The 18,400-nt window shown below is 41.1% G+C and overlaps 1 protein-coding gene across 4 annotated transcripts in view; it reads right to left on the bottom strand.

Moving 5' to 3' along the window:
- Window positions 1-18,400, bottom strand: part of SYCP2L (synaptonemal complex protein 2 like) — a 109,888-nt gene that overhangs the window by 38,231 nt on the left and 53,257 nt on the right. For 3 of the 4 annotated variants that reach the window (XM_072152588.1, XM_072152590.1, XM_072152591.1), the window contains exons 17-21: window positions 8,837-8,940; window positions 8,608-8,686; window positions 8,455-8,515; window positions 7,488-7,536; window positions 114-175 (exon numbers count right to left, since the gene is read on the bottom strand). In XM_072152588.1, the coding sequence (XP_072008689.1) occupies window positions 114-175; window positions 7,488-7,536; window positions 8,455-8,515; window positions 8,608-8,686; window positions 8,837-8,940 (355 nt within the window). Of the gene's footprint in view, window positions 1-113; window positions 176-7,487; window positions 7,537-8,454; window positions 8,516-8,607; window positions 8,687-8,836; window positions 8,944-18,400 lie in introns of all 4 variants that reach the window. The other variant, XM_072152589.1, reaches the window with a different exon arrangement.

Genomic DNA, 18,400 nt, shown 5'->3' with positions numbered 1-18,400 from the left:
ATTAAACACATCTGGCTAACTTTTACCCAAAAATCTTATACATTAAAATGCTTAATCTAAAAACAGAACATTATAAAGTATTTTTTTTAATTTTTAAATGTCTGAAATCTTACTTTTCTTCCAGCAACTGGTTTTGTTGATGTTCCTTTGTTTCATTGGTATTGGTTTTTAAATTCTTGAAAAAAAAAAAAATCACCCTTTTAGAAAGAAGGTCACTCAAAGGGGGAGGGGGGGGGTCTTACATTTTCCTAAATGTATTCAGGTTAAAAAAAAATATCACATTCTCTAATTCATGGTTATTCACAAAACACACAAATATAATTCCAGCCCGTCTCGATCAGTCCTGGTGTATACAATTTCAGTTTCCCCTAGACACGACCCTGTAACTTCTGACTTGGGGTCGGGGAAGCCATCTTTGATTTCTGTGTGACGGCCATGGAGCAAAGTTTCTCTCTGCTCCCTGCACTCTAGCTCCGCCCCCTGCAGTCCAGGACTGGAGCTCACAATGACACATACACAGACTTCCTGCTGGCAGTAGCGTGAGGAGAACTACCAGCTACGGACAGATAAGTTCTTTACCTGGGGAGGCATAGCAGATCTAGTGTGTTGTGGAATAGCAGAGATGTAGTAAGTAAATGAATTTGAGAGGGGTCCATATGCAAATTAATTTGGGGGTGCTATGTATACATACACACACAACCCTAAATGAGTAGAGTCACATGATGCATTTGCTTCAAATTTTGCAACACAATGCAAATGCATTATGTGTTTTGTACATAGAAACATGTGTGGGGTTCCTACTTATTACCTAGTGGAGGAAGCATCAGGTGATTTATTCATGTGGGATCTAGTATATAATACATTTGGAGGACCACACTATGGTTAGATGTGGTGTGAGGGGCATATATTTATTAGCATTGTTATCCCGGTGACGTTATAGTGTAAGCGACTGAAGTGCCTTTATGGGAGCAGTGTGAGAGACAAGCCATGGCCGGGAGAAGAAATAAAGAGGTCTCTGATGGAGCAGATTGTCAGCTGTAAGGTACTTGATGCCACCAATGTCTCCATCACTGACTGATACTAGCGCACTAGTGTCGATGAGCCATCACCTTCTGATTGTGAGCCAATGGCACCATGTGAGGTTGTCATCAATTACTGGTAATGGTGTTAACATTTTTTTAATCCAGTTGTAGTTGTTTTTTAAATATTCTTTTAATTAGTAATCAGAATATGGGAGGATGGGTCAGGTGGAAAATAGGATAGAATGGGTATGTTTGCTCAAGCGATCTGTGAATAGTGAGGAGTAGATTACTGGCATGGAAGTCTAAAGTCTATGTCAAGCAAGCAAGTAGAAACTGTAGCCTAGGCTTGCCTTGGTTTAAAAGCTATATAAATGTGAGGCACGGGAGGCTTGAGAGTTGGATGGCACTACTCCATGGTTATTGTATTCAGCGTGACCCATGAAAAACTGCAAGGTACAAATCTGACATCAAGGGCATGGTGGTGCTCTGGTTCCCTAAATGTGAATAAGTCCCAACGGTGTATACAGAAAACAGTGGAATCGGCACTCACCGGTATTGCTCCTTTTCAAATAGTGTTTATTGATGCATACTTAAAAAAATCTTATAAAAAATGGTTGATCAAGGTGTGGGGGTGAGGGAGGACGTGGGTAGACTCATTAGGCAATCAAACACATGACAGCTGTTTCGCGCTCCCTGCGCTTCATCTGACATGTTTGCTGAAACACTTGAGACACAATGGCCATTTAAACTAAACATGCTCCTCCCCTTCCTGTCGAGCAAAGCTCCTATTGGTATATTAATTCTCAGCAGTAACATAGTAGAAATAACAATACCGACATTCACCATAATATCCCGTGTAAAACAAACCCTTTTATATGGCAGCAAAGCTGGCCTTATGTGTCCAGTGTCGCTTGTCTGGGGACCATCCCTAGTGGCTAGCGTCCCGGGGAGGCGTGTCGGGCCGCGGTGCCATCCCCAAGATGGCGACGGCGCACAGTGTGAGCTGCCGCGTCGCGCCAACCGTGGGACGGGCCGTGCCCGAGGCTCCGCCCCCTGTGGGCTGCCGCCAAGGGAGGTAAATCCCCGACGCTGTGATGTTCTGGATGCTATTCACACTGCATCGGCGTTTGCCGTGCGTGGGTCCTTAGAAACACAAGTGTAGGATTCAGGCGGTGAGTCTTGTTGTAATGTTGCTTGTAAGTAGTCTACATGCTGGTATGGGAAGAAAGGAGGGGGGGGGAGGGCATGTCGCGTCTTATTGGCCAAAACATATAAACTGTTAAAATACTAATGCGTATAGTGTAACATTCAAATGGGATAGGATATACCACATACGAGGTGATGTATACCTCTATGGCTTTCCTTCCCATGGAACGCCTCTCAAATACAGTGCAATATGGGGAAAAGAGGATGTACTTGATGTATCATAAATGAAGTACCTAGTCTTGTATATGTCTGGTCCTATTGTCATGCGACTTATAGGAAAACACTCATATCTAGTTTATCATTAAGGCCTGCGGGTCCCAGGGCTCCTGTCTTTAGGATCCATCTACCCTCTTTTTGCAGAGGTGTACGTTGTCTGTCCCCTCCTTTTTTTAAAACGGGGACACGTTCGATACCCGTGATTTTGAGTACTCGTGGGTCTGAATTATGATGCATCCTGACATGTTCTATTAACCTCGGAGCACCGTTGCCTGTCTTTATTGACCTGAGGTGTTCACTAAATCGGGTATTCATTCTCCCGATATAGAACCTTTCACATGTGCATGAAATCATATAGACCACAAAATCTGTTTTACAGGTGATAAGTTGCCTGACTTTAACCTCTTGTCCACCACACTGGACTTTCTTGGTTTTGACGAATTGAGCGCAATAACTACAATTCCCACAAGGGTAATTGCCTTTTGGGGCATTCTTCTCTAACCAATTGTCGGTCTTCGGATCAAGACCGCTGGTGACCAACTCTGACTTGATCGTTCTGCTTCTACGAAAAGTGACAAGGGGGCCTCATTGCTATATCGTTGAGCTCCCTGTCATTTTCTATAATATGCCAGTTGGATTTTATAGCTTTTTTGATTATTTCCGCTTGGGGAGTATAGGAAAAAGAGAATACGAATCTTTCCTCTTTTTGTGTTTTGTTTTTCGTTCGTGTTGGTTTATCTATATATCTTAGGGCCCTGTTCTTTTTGACCCTTTGGTAGGCTTCCTCTATTAACATCTCTGGGTATCCTCTAGAGGACAACCTCTTTTTTAACTCTTCTGATTGAGCTATGAAGCTTTCATCTGTATTGTTAATGCGTGAGATTCTCACGAATTGGCCGTACGGAAGGGCTTTTTTGATGTAATGCGGATGGTAACTCTGGTAGTGGAGTAGTGCATTTTTAGCTGTACTTTTGCGGAAAACTTTTGTTTCTAGGCCACATTGTTTGGCTTCTACTAGAACGTCCAGAAACTCTAGACGTTGGCCCCCAATGTTATGAGTGAAGGACATATTCATTGTGTTATGCACATTTAGGTGCTCCACCATCTCTTGGAAGAGCTGGTCCGATCCTGTCCAAACTATGAAGACATCGTCCACATAGCGTCTGTATGTGCGTATATTAGCTAGATAAGGATTGTTTTCTGAGAGTATATATTTGTCCTCGAATACGGCCAGAAAGAGGTTCGCGTAAGTGCAGGAGACCGGGGTCCCCATGGCGGTCCCCTCTCTCTGGCCGTACCAGATTCCATTATGTTGGTCCCCAGACAAGCGACACTGGACACATAAGGCCAGCTTTGCTGCCATATAAAAGGGTTTGTTTTACACGGGATATTATGGTGAATGTCGGTATTGTTATTTCTACTATGTTACTGCTGAGAATTAATATACCAATAGGAGCTTTGCTCGACAGGAAGGGGAGGAGCATGTTTAGTTTAAATGGCCATTGTGTCTCAAGTGTTTCAGCAAACAAGTCAGATGAAGCGCAGGGAGCGCGAAACAGCTGTCATGTGTTTGATTGCCTAATGAGTCTACCCACGTCCTCCCTCACCCCCACACCTTGATCAACCATTTTTTATAAGATTTTTGTAAGTATGCATCAATAAACAGCATTTGAAAAGGAGCAATACCGGTGAGTGCCGATTCCACTGTTTTCTGTATTAAAAGCTATATAATAATTAGAAAGTTTGAAATATAAATGTATCCATTCACTACTAGTTTAAGGGAAATTCTGTTATCTTTGGAGAAGCATATTATTTCCCAGGAGCAATATTTACTTTATTGAAAAAAAAAAAAAAATTGTGGGAAGGGCCCCCACCAGTTTGTGCCCCGGGACCTCTACCATCATGGTGTTACTCTTTGTTCACAGTAAAGCACATTAGAATAAAGAATCTTGAATAGGAAAACAAAACAAAGCCAAAGGTTATAATAACGATTATTGAGACAACATATTATACTACAGGATGACAAATACTAGAACAATGGAACACCTGCTTAATTGTTCATTTTTTGGATTCTGAGTTGTGTCGCTTTACACTCACCGGCCACTTTATTAGGTACACCATGCTAGTAACGGGTTGGACCCCCTTTTGCCTTCAGAACTGCCTCAATTCTTCGTGGCATAGATTCAACAAGGTGCTGGAAGCATTCCTCAGAGATTTTGGTCCATATTGACATGATGGCATCACACAGTTCCCGCAGATCTGTCGGCTGCACATCCATGATGCGAATCTCCCGTTCCACCACATCCCAAAGATGCTCTATTGGATTGAGATCTGGTGACTGTGGAGGCCATTTGAGTACAGTGAACTCATTGTCATGTTCAAGAAACCAGTCTGAGATGATTCCAGCTTTATGACATGGCGCATTATCCTGCTGAAAGTAGCCATCAGATGTTGGGTACATTGTGGTCATAAAGGGATGGACATGGTCAGCAACAATACTCAGGTAGGCTGTGGCGTTGCAACGATGCTCAATTGGTACCGAGGGGCCTAAAGATTGCCAAGAAAATATTCCCCACACCATGACACCACCACCACCAGCCTGAACCGTTGATACAAGGCAGGATGGATCCATGCTTTCATGTTGTTGACGCCAAATTCTGACCCTACCATCCGAATGTTGCAGCAGAAATCGAGACTCATCAGACCAGGCAACGTTTTTCCAATCTTCTACTGTCCAATTTCGATGAGCTTGTGCAAATTGTAGCCTCAGTTTTCTGTTCTTAGCTGAAAGGAGTGGCACCCAGTGTGGTCTTCTGCTGCTGTAGCCCATCTGCCTCAAAGTTCGACGTACTGTGCGTTCAGAGATGCTCTTCTGCCTACCTTGGTTGTAACGGGTGGCGATTTGAGTCACTGTTGCCTTTCTATCAGCTCGAACCAGTCTGCCCATTCTCCTCTGACCTCTGACATCAATAAGGCATTTCCGCCCACAGAACTGCCGCTCACTGGATGTTTTTTCTTTTTCGGACCATTCTCTGTAAACCCTAGAGATGGTTGTGCGTGAAAATCCCAGTAGATCAGCAGTTTCTGAAATACTCAGACCAGGCCTTCTGGCACCAACAACCATGCCACGTTCAAAGGCACTCAAATCACCTTTCTTCCCCATACTGATGCTCTGTTTGAACTGCAGGAGATTGTCTTGACCATGTCTACATGCCTAAATGCACTGAGTTGCCGCCATGTGATTGGCTGATTAGAAATTAAGTGTTAACGAGCAGTTGGACAGGTGTACCTTATAAAGTGGCCGGTGAGTGTATATGGTTATAACTTTTGAACACTGTTACTTATCAAAACGATTCTGAGATAGTTTTTTCCCCCACAGATTGTACTTTATTTAAATTTTGTAAGATTTTTTTTGTAAAAAACTTAAAAAAAATTGAGAATTTTCAGACAGATTTACCACCTAAATAAATTGCTGAAAAACATTTCCTATTTGTCTGCTTTACATTTTCATAATTTTAGAAATGTCTGGATAATTTATTTTGAGGTCACGCAGCTTACAAATAGAATATCGATTTTCCGTATTTTCAGAATTTACTATTTTGGGGATAAATACAGTTTTGAATGATATTTTACATATTTAAGACATCAAACCTATGTATCAACCCATTTTCACAGTAATTACATCAAAATGGAGGTGAAATTTAGAACTGTCAAATTTTGTCGGTTATACGTTCATTTAGCTCTAAAATGTACACATTTCCAAAAGATAAAAAGAAACCCCCCATCTTAAAATTTGTTATGCAATTTCTCCCGACTACAGAGACCCCCAACAAGTGGCCATTACCTGTTTTATGGGTGCACAGCAAGATACAGAAGAGAAGGAGAGACCTGCAGCCACCAGGATTTTAGTTTCATCATTGGCCCCTTTTGTAGGCTATAAAATTTTAGCTTTTACCTTATTGGGGCTATGTGATGGCATTTCTTTTTTGCGGGATGAGATGCTTTTTCCAGTGTTACCATTTTGGGGTTGGTATCCCCGATTGTTGAAATGTAAGGGACTTTTTTTTTTTTAAAGGCAGGAATAGAAAAGCATCAATTCTGTACTGGATTTTTTACTTTTTTTTGGTGTTCACCGTAAAGCCTAATAATCATGTTATCTTTATTTTATGGGTTGATACGATAAATGGGGATATCATACCTGAATATTTTTTCTTACTTTTTACTAAATTTGCCAAATTAAACACTAATGTGGAGAAAAATCTATCATTTGTGCATGGAGCTGGTTGAGGGCTTGTTTTTTGCGAGGAATGTTGTACTTTGCAACAGTATTATTCAAGAGTACATATGTTTTTTTGATCACTATTTATTACATTTTCTGTGGGATTCAATAGGTAAAAATCATAATTTTGGCAAGTTTTTATCAGTTTAATTTAGCGGTGTTCATTGTGCGGTTTCAATTATTTACTTTTATTCTACGGGTTGTTATGGACACGGTGATACTATATATGTGGGGTTTGTGTTATGATTTGGACTGTTTTTTGCGTTATATGTCTCTTCATATGTTATTGGGATTATGGGCATTTTTATTGCTTAACTTTTTATTGAACGTTTTTTATTTAACTTTTTTACTATTTCTACTATGGGACATGAACAAGCAATCATCTGATTGCTTGTTCATGATAAAACTGTGCAATACTGATGTATTGCAGGGTATTAGCAGTGTCAGCCTATGCACGTGCATAAGCTGACACTGTGCCTTTAAGATGACGTCAGAGTGCCTGCCTGATCGGACCCCAGGGCTGCCATAGCTACGATCGGCGCCCCCCTCCCCGAAGACGGTGCCGGGGGGGCTATCGTGAGGGAAAGACCCCCCGAAGGACCACAGCATTTAACAGGTTAAACAACCGTGATCGTGATTGGTTGTTGCACAGGGATGTTGGCTGTTCCATGTATCCCGATGCCGCAGAGCAGGAAGGGGTTAAGACTAAAAGACTTCATATTCAGACTACCAATAAAAACAAAGTGGGAATAGAATAAACATACCTTGCCAGAAACATCAGAAAGTTTGCTCTCTTCACTGAATTCTAAAACCCTAGAGATACACAAAGTCACTAACACAATTACAGTACCCACTATTAAATAATAGAATCAGTCATTCCTCATAATAAGATGGGACAGGTTTAAACTTTTATAGTTCAGTGCAGGATATGACAGATCTGTAATATGGTGCGTCACCACTAGAGAGCAGGCAACAATTGAAAACAGACCCCCTTATACACTGCCCATCTCTTACATTATCTTGGCAGTTAATGTTTCGCAAATGTGTCACGGTATTTATAACAGTTTTCTGGCACAAATATAATGAAAAATACTCTTATCTGCTACCACTGAAATCAAGCACGACAATACAGGGACACTTTCTCATATAACCTGGCACTGACTGGGGAAATCCTCATATATTTGATATTTCTTCTAATATCAACTTAACACGATACTAATGAGTCAGAGGAGCTCATGTACACTCTGAAGCAGCACTTCCTCCCTCCCACGATGTGCCCACTGCTGCAGAGATCACTGCAGAAGAGGGAGACTAAAAGTACTAAGGGAACACAGGAGGGGAGTAACAGTCTGTACAGTGACACAGCTTGTGCAGCTAGAACATGAAGGGTTTCTGGAAATGCCCCCAGTGCACTCCTGGCTCATTTGTAAAAAATTTTAAAAGTTGATTTTAGAAGAAAGGAGGCCATGGATAAATATAAGATTACCAGTCACGGTGGCTGGATCTAAAAAGGGGTCTCCGGGTCCAGGTGACAATTTCCCTTTAAGAATGTGTTCCTTAGCAATACTGTATGGGTAATCTAGATTTTGAAGTCTAGTGAAGGAGACCTTACTACATTTTTGGCAATGGGGGCTTCATAACATCTGCGTATGCCCTCAATTCAACTAGGATGTTACCCTAAAAGATGAGGGAGCAGTCTTGCAGTATGTGTAATAAATGACAATTATTCACCTAGGAGTATCACCAGCAACTAATGCAGACACTTCTCCACTGCTGGCTTCTTCACGAGTATCTGTTAAAAACAAATATACATAGCAAGAAATAAACACACCCAAAAAAAAACTGCACATATATTTTATCTTTCGGTCATACAATTATACACACCTAATGGATTGTGTGTGTAATTTGATTTATCAGTTACTGAAGGTGATGAAAGAGGAGCATTCTCGTCAATGGTCAAATTCTGGACAAATAAACAAAATATAGTTTAGATTGTAATAAAACTTAAGCAAAAGTGCACAAGATTGTATTTAGTGGCTCAAAACGAAGACAAAACTAATAGAAGGTAGACTTGTGCAAAAAAAAATTGGTGTCGATTTTAACCAGAACTTACTGTAATTGAAGATTGATCATTAATAGAAAATGAAGTACATGAAGAATCACCATCTACAGAAATATTTGACTGGATCCTGTTCCGTTGATCATTGACAGATTTTGCTAGTAGAACAAAAAACAAATTACTACTACTACTATAAACTGTATAAACAAGAACTCTACACATTCAAATTAGGAAGAAGTGGCTATGAGAAAGGCTTTGCCAGGAGTACTGATCATTTCAAAGTAAAAACTTATCTACAGCTAAAGCCAAAGTTTACACCTGCATTCAGCAAGTTTTGTTCCATTATCCTTCAGGAGAGTGGGAAATGCAAAAGCCTGCATTTCTTTTGCACTATTAATAATGGATGTTTAATAGATCAAAGTCAATTAAAGTCTATGGGGATAATTTGTCCACCTTCCGTTTTTAGTTTTCTTTACCTTCTCTTTAACCCCTTGCCACCAAAGACAATTTTAGCTTTTCTGACCAGGCCCTATTTTTTTTTAATCTAATGACTGGCACTAAAGAAGATTATAACTTTGGACAACATATCTAAGTGATTTTTTTTTTCTGCCGGTAAAAAAAAAAAAAAAAAAAAAAACACCCAAAAACAGTAGTTACTTACTGCATGAGACACCTGGTGAACAGACTTAAGTAGAATCCATAAAACTAAATAGATTTAGAGAAATAGAGTGAACTGAGGGGTTCTATCGTGGTTCAAGGAAATACAATTAATGGTAAGTAATTACTGATTTCCCTTCTCACCATGACAGCCTCAACCAGAGAATATTTTTATGTAGAGGCAACAAAAGATAGCACCCTGTACCCTAAAGACAGCATCTGTGCACCTGCTACATCAAGTCTGTAGTGGCGGAAAAGGTATTGGAATAGACCAAGTAGCTGCCAGACAAATATGGTTTACAGAAACTTCCCTAACCTTGGCCGAAGAGGTAGAAACTGATATGATAGAGTGGGCCCTAAAACCTAGGGGTACTTGAAGATCTGCTATCTTATAGACAGAGGCAATGGTTAGCTTGATCCAATGCAACAATCAGAACAAGAAAAAAGTTGGATGCGTACAGGAAATCACAACCAAAAAATCCATTTATTGATACAAAACAGTAATAATAGCAAGACAACAAATATAAAAACACTTAAAACATACACCCAGTGGGTGTATAAGGCTTCCAAGGGTAGCAGTCCCTTACACTCCCCATCCACAATCAATAATTCGCACAGATAGACAATTATTTATAGGTAAATTAACATAGTCGGTCCTAGAAAAACCTCTAGATGGCGGCAATACAGTAAAGTGCTCTGTGCAAAACAAAGTGTGGAGTAAAACCTGGTAAACCCTCAACCTGCTCATACAACACCCAATTGTAGAAGAGACATGTGGTGTCTAGTACTGGGATGAAAGCCAGGGAGGCAGGTCAGTTGGATGGGGAGTGGAGCTTGATCCAATGGAGACTGTAGCTGAAGATGCTCTCTCACCACTGTTTCTTCAACCAAACAAAACAGTCTGACTTGCTTGTCTTTAGCAGCCAACTTATCTAAATTCTGAAAACCCCATTTCTGACAAATTATTTTCACTGATGGAAGGTATCACCATCTTCTGGGATTGGTGGAACGTAGAAGCAACCATAAGAAAGGTAGGGTCAGTGACCAAAGCTCTAACTTCTAGAATGGTAGTGTGAGGTGGTTTGCAAGATGGAGCCGAAATCTCACCTACTCTCCTAGCTGATGTAAAATCAAGAAATATTGTTTTTAACAAAAGTATTTTGTTTGAAACCTCTTCAATAGATCAAACAGTGCTGTAGTCAAAAACTCAAGTACTAAAAGATGCCTCACACGGAAGGACCATACACGTCTTAACTGGAATAATGCGAGAGACAGCCCTAATAAACCTTTAAATCCAAGGGCAAGAAACAAGGGATCTTTAGGCGACAGAGAGCTGAGACTTGAACTTTCAATGTAGCAGGTTTTAACCTCTTCTCTAGACTCATTGCCGGAAGTCAAAGCCCCCCCCAAATTCAAAAGAAAATATGAAAACTAACTTTCTACCTTTTTGAAGGGTACCTATAACTTCACCGGAAAGCCCTTTTACTTAATAAAAGTTTAAGCCTCTTAAGAGGCAGGCTGTCAGGTAGAGATTGCTGACTTCTGGATGGTAAACTGGGACCTGGACCATGAGATTGGGCATCTCCAGTAAAATCCACAGGTCTGATAATGATAGATTTCTCAGGGCCAAAAGCCATGTACTACTGGTCCAGAACAGAGCTATTAGAACGAACTCTTGCCTGGTCTTGTCTGATCTTTTTCACCCGCTGAACGAGAATTGGAGGAGGGAATGCATATGCTAGTTTATGTTCTACAAAAAAGCATCTATTCCCCAGGGGCTGTCCTTAGGATTAAATAAACAGAATATTTCCACCTACTTGTTCTTCTTGGTTCTTCCAGGTGGCAAATAACCAGACTTTGGGAAACCTGAAAACTGATGTATCGTGACAAAAAAATTTCTTGTAGAGACTATTCCTCTTGGTTCTACTGAGAAAGGCTTGGAACTGCTGCTGCTATAGAAAATATTTTGGAGGCAATTCTGCATGTTCCTTCTTGGGGGTTTATGAAAGCTACTGCCATCATGTTATCAGACATAGCTTTTAGATATGTATTTTTTAAGCAGCTTTTAACCCCTTAGCGCTCTGCGCCGTAGCTGTACTGCGCTGGGTCCCGCGAATAGCGCTCAGCGCAGTACAGCTACTGCGCAGAGACGATGCCGGTTCAGCGCTGTATAGCAGCCGAACCGGCATCGTTAGCCGCGGGATTTCAACGGTAATCTACCGTTGACATCCCCGGCTAACACCCGCGGTCGGAGTGGGCTCCGATCGCAGGTGTTTAACCCGTTAAATGCCGCGGTCAACGCGACCGCGGCATTTAACATGCCTTCTGGGGGTCTTTACCCCACGATCGGCCCCCCCGCACCGTTTTCGTGGGGGCCGATCGCTGTTTTGGCACCTCTGGGGTCCGATCGGGACCCCAGAGAAGCCTGGAGGGTTTACCTTTAAGATGGCGTCTGTGACGTCATCTTAAAGGCAAAGTGTCAGCCTATGCATCTGCATAGGCTGGCACTGATAATACCCTGCAATACATTAGTATTGCAGAGTATTATCAAGAACAAGCAATCAGATGATTGCTTGTTCATATCCCATGGTGGATCATGTAAAAAAATGTAAAAAGAAATGTTTTTCAATAAAAAATTACTTTATAAATCACTAAAAATGCCCCTAAGCCCCAAAACATATAAAGAGACATACAAAACTCAAAAAAGTCTAAATCATAACACAAACCCCACATATATAGTATCACCGCGTCCGTAACAATCCATAGAATAAAACTAAATAACTATTGAACCCATATGATGAACGCCGTAAAAAAAAAACGTTAAAAAAGCGCCAAAAATTATGATTTTTACCTATTATATCCCACTAAAAATGCAATAAAAAGTGATCAACAAAACATATGTACTCCAGAATGATATTGTTGCAAAGAACAACATGTCCCGCAAAAAACAAGCCATCAACCAGCTCTGTAGCCAAAAACGTAACAATGTTATGCCACTTGGAAGACGGCGATGCAAAAATGATAGATTTTTCCCCACATTAGGGTTTTATTTGGCAAATTTAGTAAAACATAAGAAAAAATATTCATGTCTGGTATCCCCGTAATCGTATCGACCCATAGAATAAAGATAACAGGATTATTAGGCTATACGGTGAACACAAAAAAAAAAGTAAAAAATCCAGTACAGAATTCATGCTTTTCTACTCATGACCTCAAAAAAAGTTCCAAAATTTTCAACAATAGGTGATACCAACCCCAAAATGGTAACACTGGAAAAAGCATCTCGTCCCGCAAAAAAAATGCCGTCACATGGCCCAAATAACGGAAAAGCGAAAATGTTATAGCCTTCAAAAGGGGACAACCAGAAAACTAAAATCCTGGCAGCTGCAGGGTGCTCCTTCCCTTCTGCGCCTTGCTGTGCCCCCATAACACAAGTAATGTCCACATGTGGGGGGGTCGCTGCACTGTAGAACAAATTTTATGGTGAGTTTTCTCTTTTTATCTTTTGGAAATGTGTACATTTTAGGGCTAGATGAACGTATAACCGACAAAATTTGACCATTCTAAATTTCACCGCCATTTTGATTCAATTACTATGAAGATCTCAAGGGGTTAACAATCTTTGTAAATGCTGTTTCTGATAGCTTGAGGGGTGCAGATTTGAAAATGGGTTGGTTATATAGGGGGTTTTGTTGCTAAATATGTAAAATTTGATTTCAAACAGTATTTATTCCCAAAATAGTCAATTCCGAAAATATGGAAAATCGCTATTCGATTTGTAGGCCGCGTGACATCAAAATAAATTATCCAAACATTTCAAAAATTATGAAAATGTAAAGTAGACAAATGGGAAATGTTATTCTGCAAGTTATTTAGGTGGTAAATTTATCTGCCTGAAAACGCGGTGATTTTGAATTTCGAAAATGGCAAATTTTTCTAAAAATTCATCATTTTTTTCTTTTTTTTGTAAATAAACGCAAAACGTATCAGTCAAAATTTACCACTAAAATGAGGTACAACATGTGGGGAAAAAACAATCTCAGAATCGCTTTGATAAGTAACAGTGTTCAAAAGTTATAACCATATAAAGAGACGCAGGTCAAATTTAAAAAAAAAGTTGCGAGCCTTAACCTGCAAACAGGCTGCGTCCTTAAGGGGTTAAGGTCTCCAATATTGCCTTTAATTCTTTGTAATTTGAGACTTGTTTTCTAAATCTGATTATGCCCCCTTAAAAAGATATTCCTTAAACTGAACTTTGCAATTGTATCTGTGACAAGTATTGCTAGGTTTTCTTGTCCAGGATAGGCCAGTGCCAAGATTTTCTTCTGACATCCATCCCTTGAGGAATTCTAGTATTGTCTGAGGAACGCTTAACATATGGAGCTGAAGTGTTCTTCTATGTAGTCCACTGTGCTGCCAGGATGGCTGCTGTGAAAAGACCCAGGACTGACATCACGTTGCTAATTGTGGGATTTGTTCTGGATGAAATAGGACTTCTTTTACTGCCCCGTCGCATTTGCCTACTAGTAGGAAGTCATCTAGGTATGGGATGAAAATTCCCTGCTCCTTTCTCATCAGTTTTGTGAATACTCTGGGGGCAACTGCTATCCTAAAAGCAATGGCTCGGAGTTGGTAATTTTTTTTTAACCACCTTTTGGGTACATGACTACATTTCTTAGCATGAATGTGATTGGGTACATGATTGTTACATGGCAACAGGAGATTTGTTGCTTACAGTCTAAGTGCAAGAGATTTATAGTCAATTTTGAATATAGTCGCTTTGAATTTTTCTACCACAAGGTTCCTGTTCAGGGGTTTTACATTTATCGTCATACAACTTTTTTTTCTTTTCATGGAAAACCCTTAAGTAGAAGCATTTTTCCCTTTCCTGTAGTGGTACTTCGATCAAGACCCATTTTTCTATCCTGATGAGGAAACTGGTTTGTCAGAACTGTGATTTTGACATGAGGTGGATGGGGAAGATTAGAGAGATAGAAAGCTTAGGTTTTCTTGAATGATACCCAGGATTCAATTGCTCCCTGAAAGATGCTGAAAATTTCAGTGCTGGACCCAAGATTTTGTAAATAACTGGGTATGTACACCCATATGTTTAGAGAGAATTTAATTGGAACTGGAAAACTATACTGTTCCTGCCACTGCCATCAGATCTTTTAAGCGGTCAATCTTCACCAGCCTGAATAGACGCATTTAAAAGGCCAGCTATTTATAAATGGACCAGTGAACAGGACCAGAGCTCATGCATGCAGTGGGCCAAACTTCCACTTTCTCTCCATTATTTGGAGTCAGCAAGTAAAGATCATCCACATCATAAGCGCGTCTTCTCATTCATTTTAATTGTTTTAAAGGGAACCTACCACCACAAATCTACCTATAAAGGTAGATTGGGTGGTAGGTGGATCAATGGGACGTGAGGATAGCCCTTTTAAGCCCATTGATCCACCTACCACCCAATCTACCTTTATAGGTAGATTTGTGGTGGTAGGTGCCCTTTAAGTATAAAATAAAACTACGCATTTCATCGTTGAACTAGTGCCTTCATCAGGTTACAATAAAAGCAATGAATATCTAATGATGTTCACGGAATGAAATTTGTATAGATGTGTAAAGCCTCAGTCCTATTTTGGGAAGTACGTCAGAAGGGTGATGACTGTGTGATAGGATAATCTATCTGTCCATCAGCATAGTTCCGCCCATTATGCAGGGAATGATAAAGATCATGATTTTCATAAAACTAAAATATTAGTTCATATATAGATACACGTATGTCAATACAATGTAGAAAGGCACTGGAGCCGCCCCCAACTTTGCCAACCTATTTATGGGGCGGTTCAAGGCCCAATACATTAAAGCCTCCTCTTTTTGGCCCAAAATCAAACTATATAGACGTTTTATAGACGATTTGTTCCTTATCTGGTGTGGTAATAAAGCTGAAGCATCTTTGACAGGTTTCTGAAGAAGAGTTACCCTAAAGTGCTCGTTCAACAAGCATACATAAGGAACTTACACATCTCAAATCGAATGCCTGCTTCCTAAGAAAATGATTATTCTAACCCAGAAAACTACCCAATCCAACTTCATCACCACATTCGATAGAGGTAACAGAGCAATTCGAAACCCACCGCCAAAAAAATTGAAAATTCTCAAGAATGACCTGCATTTAGAAAAAAAATTCTCCCAAGTGCACCATCAATTACGGAAAGCCACAGCCGTTGACAGTTGTGTTTCATCGTCATCATTGGGCTCTTCTGAAAAATCCATCATCCCCACCCACATCCTCCAATAAAAGTTCTTGTGAATCTGGAACTCTATCTCTGCTACTGGAACAGGGAAAAGTGAATGGGCCATGTAATCCTAGCTTAGAGAGTCATTGTAGAGTTAGGGTCTCTGCACTTCCAACTGAGCATGAGCGTGGTAATGTTAATCCATTGAAAGTTGAGGGACTGTTGCCATATAATTTACCAATGCCTAAATTTCTTGTGGCCTATTGGGGCCTACCAGTATAAACTGCACAACCTTGCGCCTACTTGCACCAGAAGAACTTGGAGAAGGCAAAGACCGAAAAAAAAGTCTTCTCCCTGCAGCACCAGCTCCATCACCACCACCAGATATTAACAGACATCCAAATATCTGAATTTGTTTCCTTCTCTTCATACCAGAGATCAAAAACTTAAATTGCAATTCAGTTGATGAAATCCAAGTTAAATTGGATCATGCTAAACTACACAGCATGCTAATTGAAGCTTATTTTACAAAGGTATTACAATACAAAAAGTATTTAACAAAAATATGGCAGGATTGGGTTATCTGCCCCCAGCACTTAAAAAAAAAAAAAAAAAAAAACCTTATATGATCAGCGCGGTTACCCGATGTCGGCACGGCTCCTCTTTGGAAAAAAAAAATTTCAATAAACATTGAAAACAAAAACATAAATTACAGACATAGAAGGGGAGTCAGAAACTACAAGTCTTTTTTTTAAATCCATTTACAGAACTGCATACCAGCTCCTGAATAAATGCACACATTGTCCCACATTTATTACACTGTCTGACTTTGTAAATGCACTAGAAAGAACATGTAAACTGCTTGCACATGTAAAGTGTATGCACCAATATTGCATTGTAGCTGCACTTTGTCTGACAAGACAAAAAATGTGCTTACCTAAAGGGAAGAGTTACTGCTTATTCAGACCATGCACCACAATTCTACAGCAAGAACAAAGTGCACCAAAAAAAAAAAAAAAAAGTGCACACTGCCAGAGCAGTGCAGGGGGTGTCTGATTCATTATGACTGTCTGACACATTTCATTTCATAAGTCATACACTGCACACTCTACACGCAGTTTGCACTGTTTTTGATAAATGTGGGCAATTGAATCTAACCTTAATAATCACATCTAGAGTTTGCTTTTTGTAGGACGATGACAATGGTTTCAAACAAAACAAACACATTTTTTTTCTGCTTACCATATAAACACTTATGTAGGTGCTGAAAACCTCACCTTGGTTATACAGGAGTCAAAGAAAAAAAAACACAACCCAAAACTCACCTTCCGGCGGACCCGATGCTCAGCGCGGCTCCCCAATGTCGGCACGGCTCCTCTTGTCTTCGGTCTTCTGTAATAGCCGACAAAGATGTGGCCATGTTATCTGCAGACCGGCACATACTATGATGTCATCACCGGCTGGGGGAGCAGGGGCAGGCTGGCTGTATGCTACAATGGGGGCGGGCAGGCTGGCTGTATGCTACAATGGGGGCGGGCAGGCTGGCTGTATGCTACAATGGGGGCGGGCAGGCTGGCTGTATGCTACAATGGGGGCGGGCAGGCTGGCTGTATGCTACAATGGGGGCGGGCAGGCTGGCTGTATGCTACAATGGGGGCGGGCAGGCTGGCTGTATGCTACAATGGGGGCGGGCAGGCTGGCTGTATGCTACAATGGGGGCGGGCAGGCTGGCTGTATGCTACAATGGGGGCGGGCAGGCTGGCTGTATGCTACAATGGGGGCGGGCAGGCTGGCTGTATGCTACAATGGGGGCGGGCAGGCTGGCTGTATGCTACAATGGGGGCGGGCAGGCTGGCTGTATGCTACAATGGGGGCGGGCAGGCTGGCTGTATGCTACAATGGGGGCGGGCAGGCTGGCTGTATGCTACAATGGGGGCGGGCAGGCTGGCTGTATGCTACAATGGGGGCGGGCAGGCTGGCTGTATGCTACAATGGGGGCGGGCAGGCTGGCTGTATGCTACAATGGGGGCGGGCAGGCTGGCTGTATGCTACAATGGGGGCGGGCAGGCTGGCTGGCTGTGACCAATGCATTTCCCACCCTCGGCTTATACTCGAGTCAATAGGTTTTCCCAGTTTTTGGTGGCAAAATTACGGATCTCGCCTTATACTCGAATATATACCTAATAATGGTTAATTATTCTAACCAGCAATTATTTGCTTAAAATAGCGCACCCGTCCCCAAGAATGTGATTTTTAGCTGGTGGCACGTTCCAATATCCTACACTGTGCCAATTTTAAAAATGCTTTATTAATCATTTCATTAGCTATTAATAGTTTAATTTACATTACCTTGCTTCCTGCCAGCAGCGCATGGTGAGTCCCTGGAGAAGGGGGTGGCAGCAGTAGCATGTGCCTGTATCTACTCATGCATTCTTCCTCTCCAGGTAAGGTAATTTGAATTAAATGTATATTAAAACTACTGAAATTAATCAGAATGCTGACTATGCCATTTTAAATTCAGCATAGCATAGGCTAATGGAACTTACCACCATCCAGGAACCATGCCTTCTGTAACCTACAAACACCGTTACAGTGCCTTTAACAGCCAGTACGCAGCAGACCTCATTACCCACTTCTGTGTGAACATGAGTTTGGATGATGAAGTGGCAGAAGCAAAGCCACAAGCCGAGTATCCTATCAGGCTTTCAGACTGGATGTG

The sequence above is a fragment of the Engystomops pustulosus genome, chromosome 5, assembly GCF_040894005.1.
Source record: "Engystomops pustulosus chromosome 5, aEngPut4.maternal, whole genome shotgun sequence".
Taxonomy (NCBI): Eukaryota; Metazoa; Chordata; class Amphibia; order Anura; family Leptodactylidae; genus Engystomops; species Engystomops pustulosus.
Note: the sequence above shows the minus strand (reverse complement) of the source record. Positions and strands in the feature narration are given on the sequence as shown.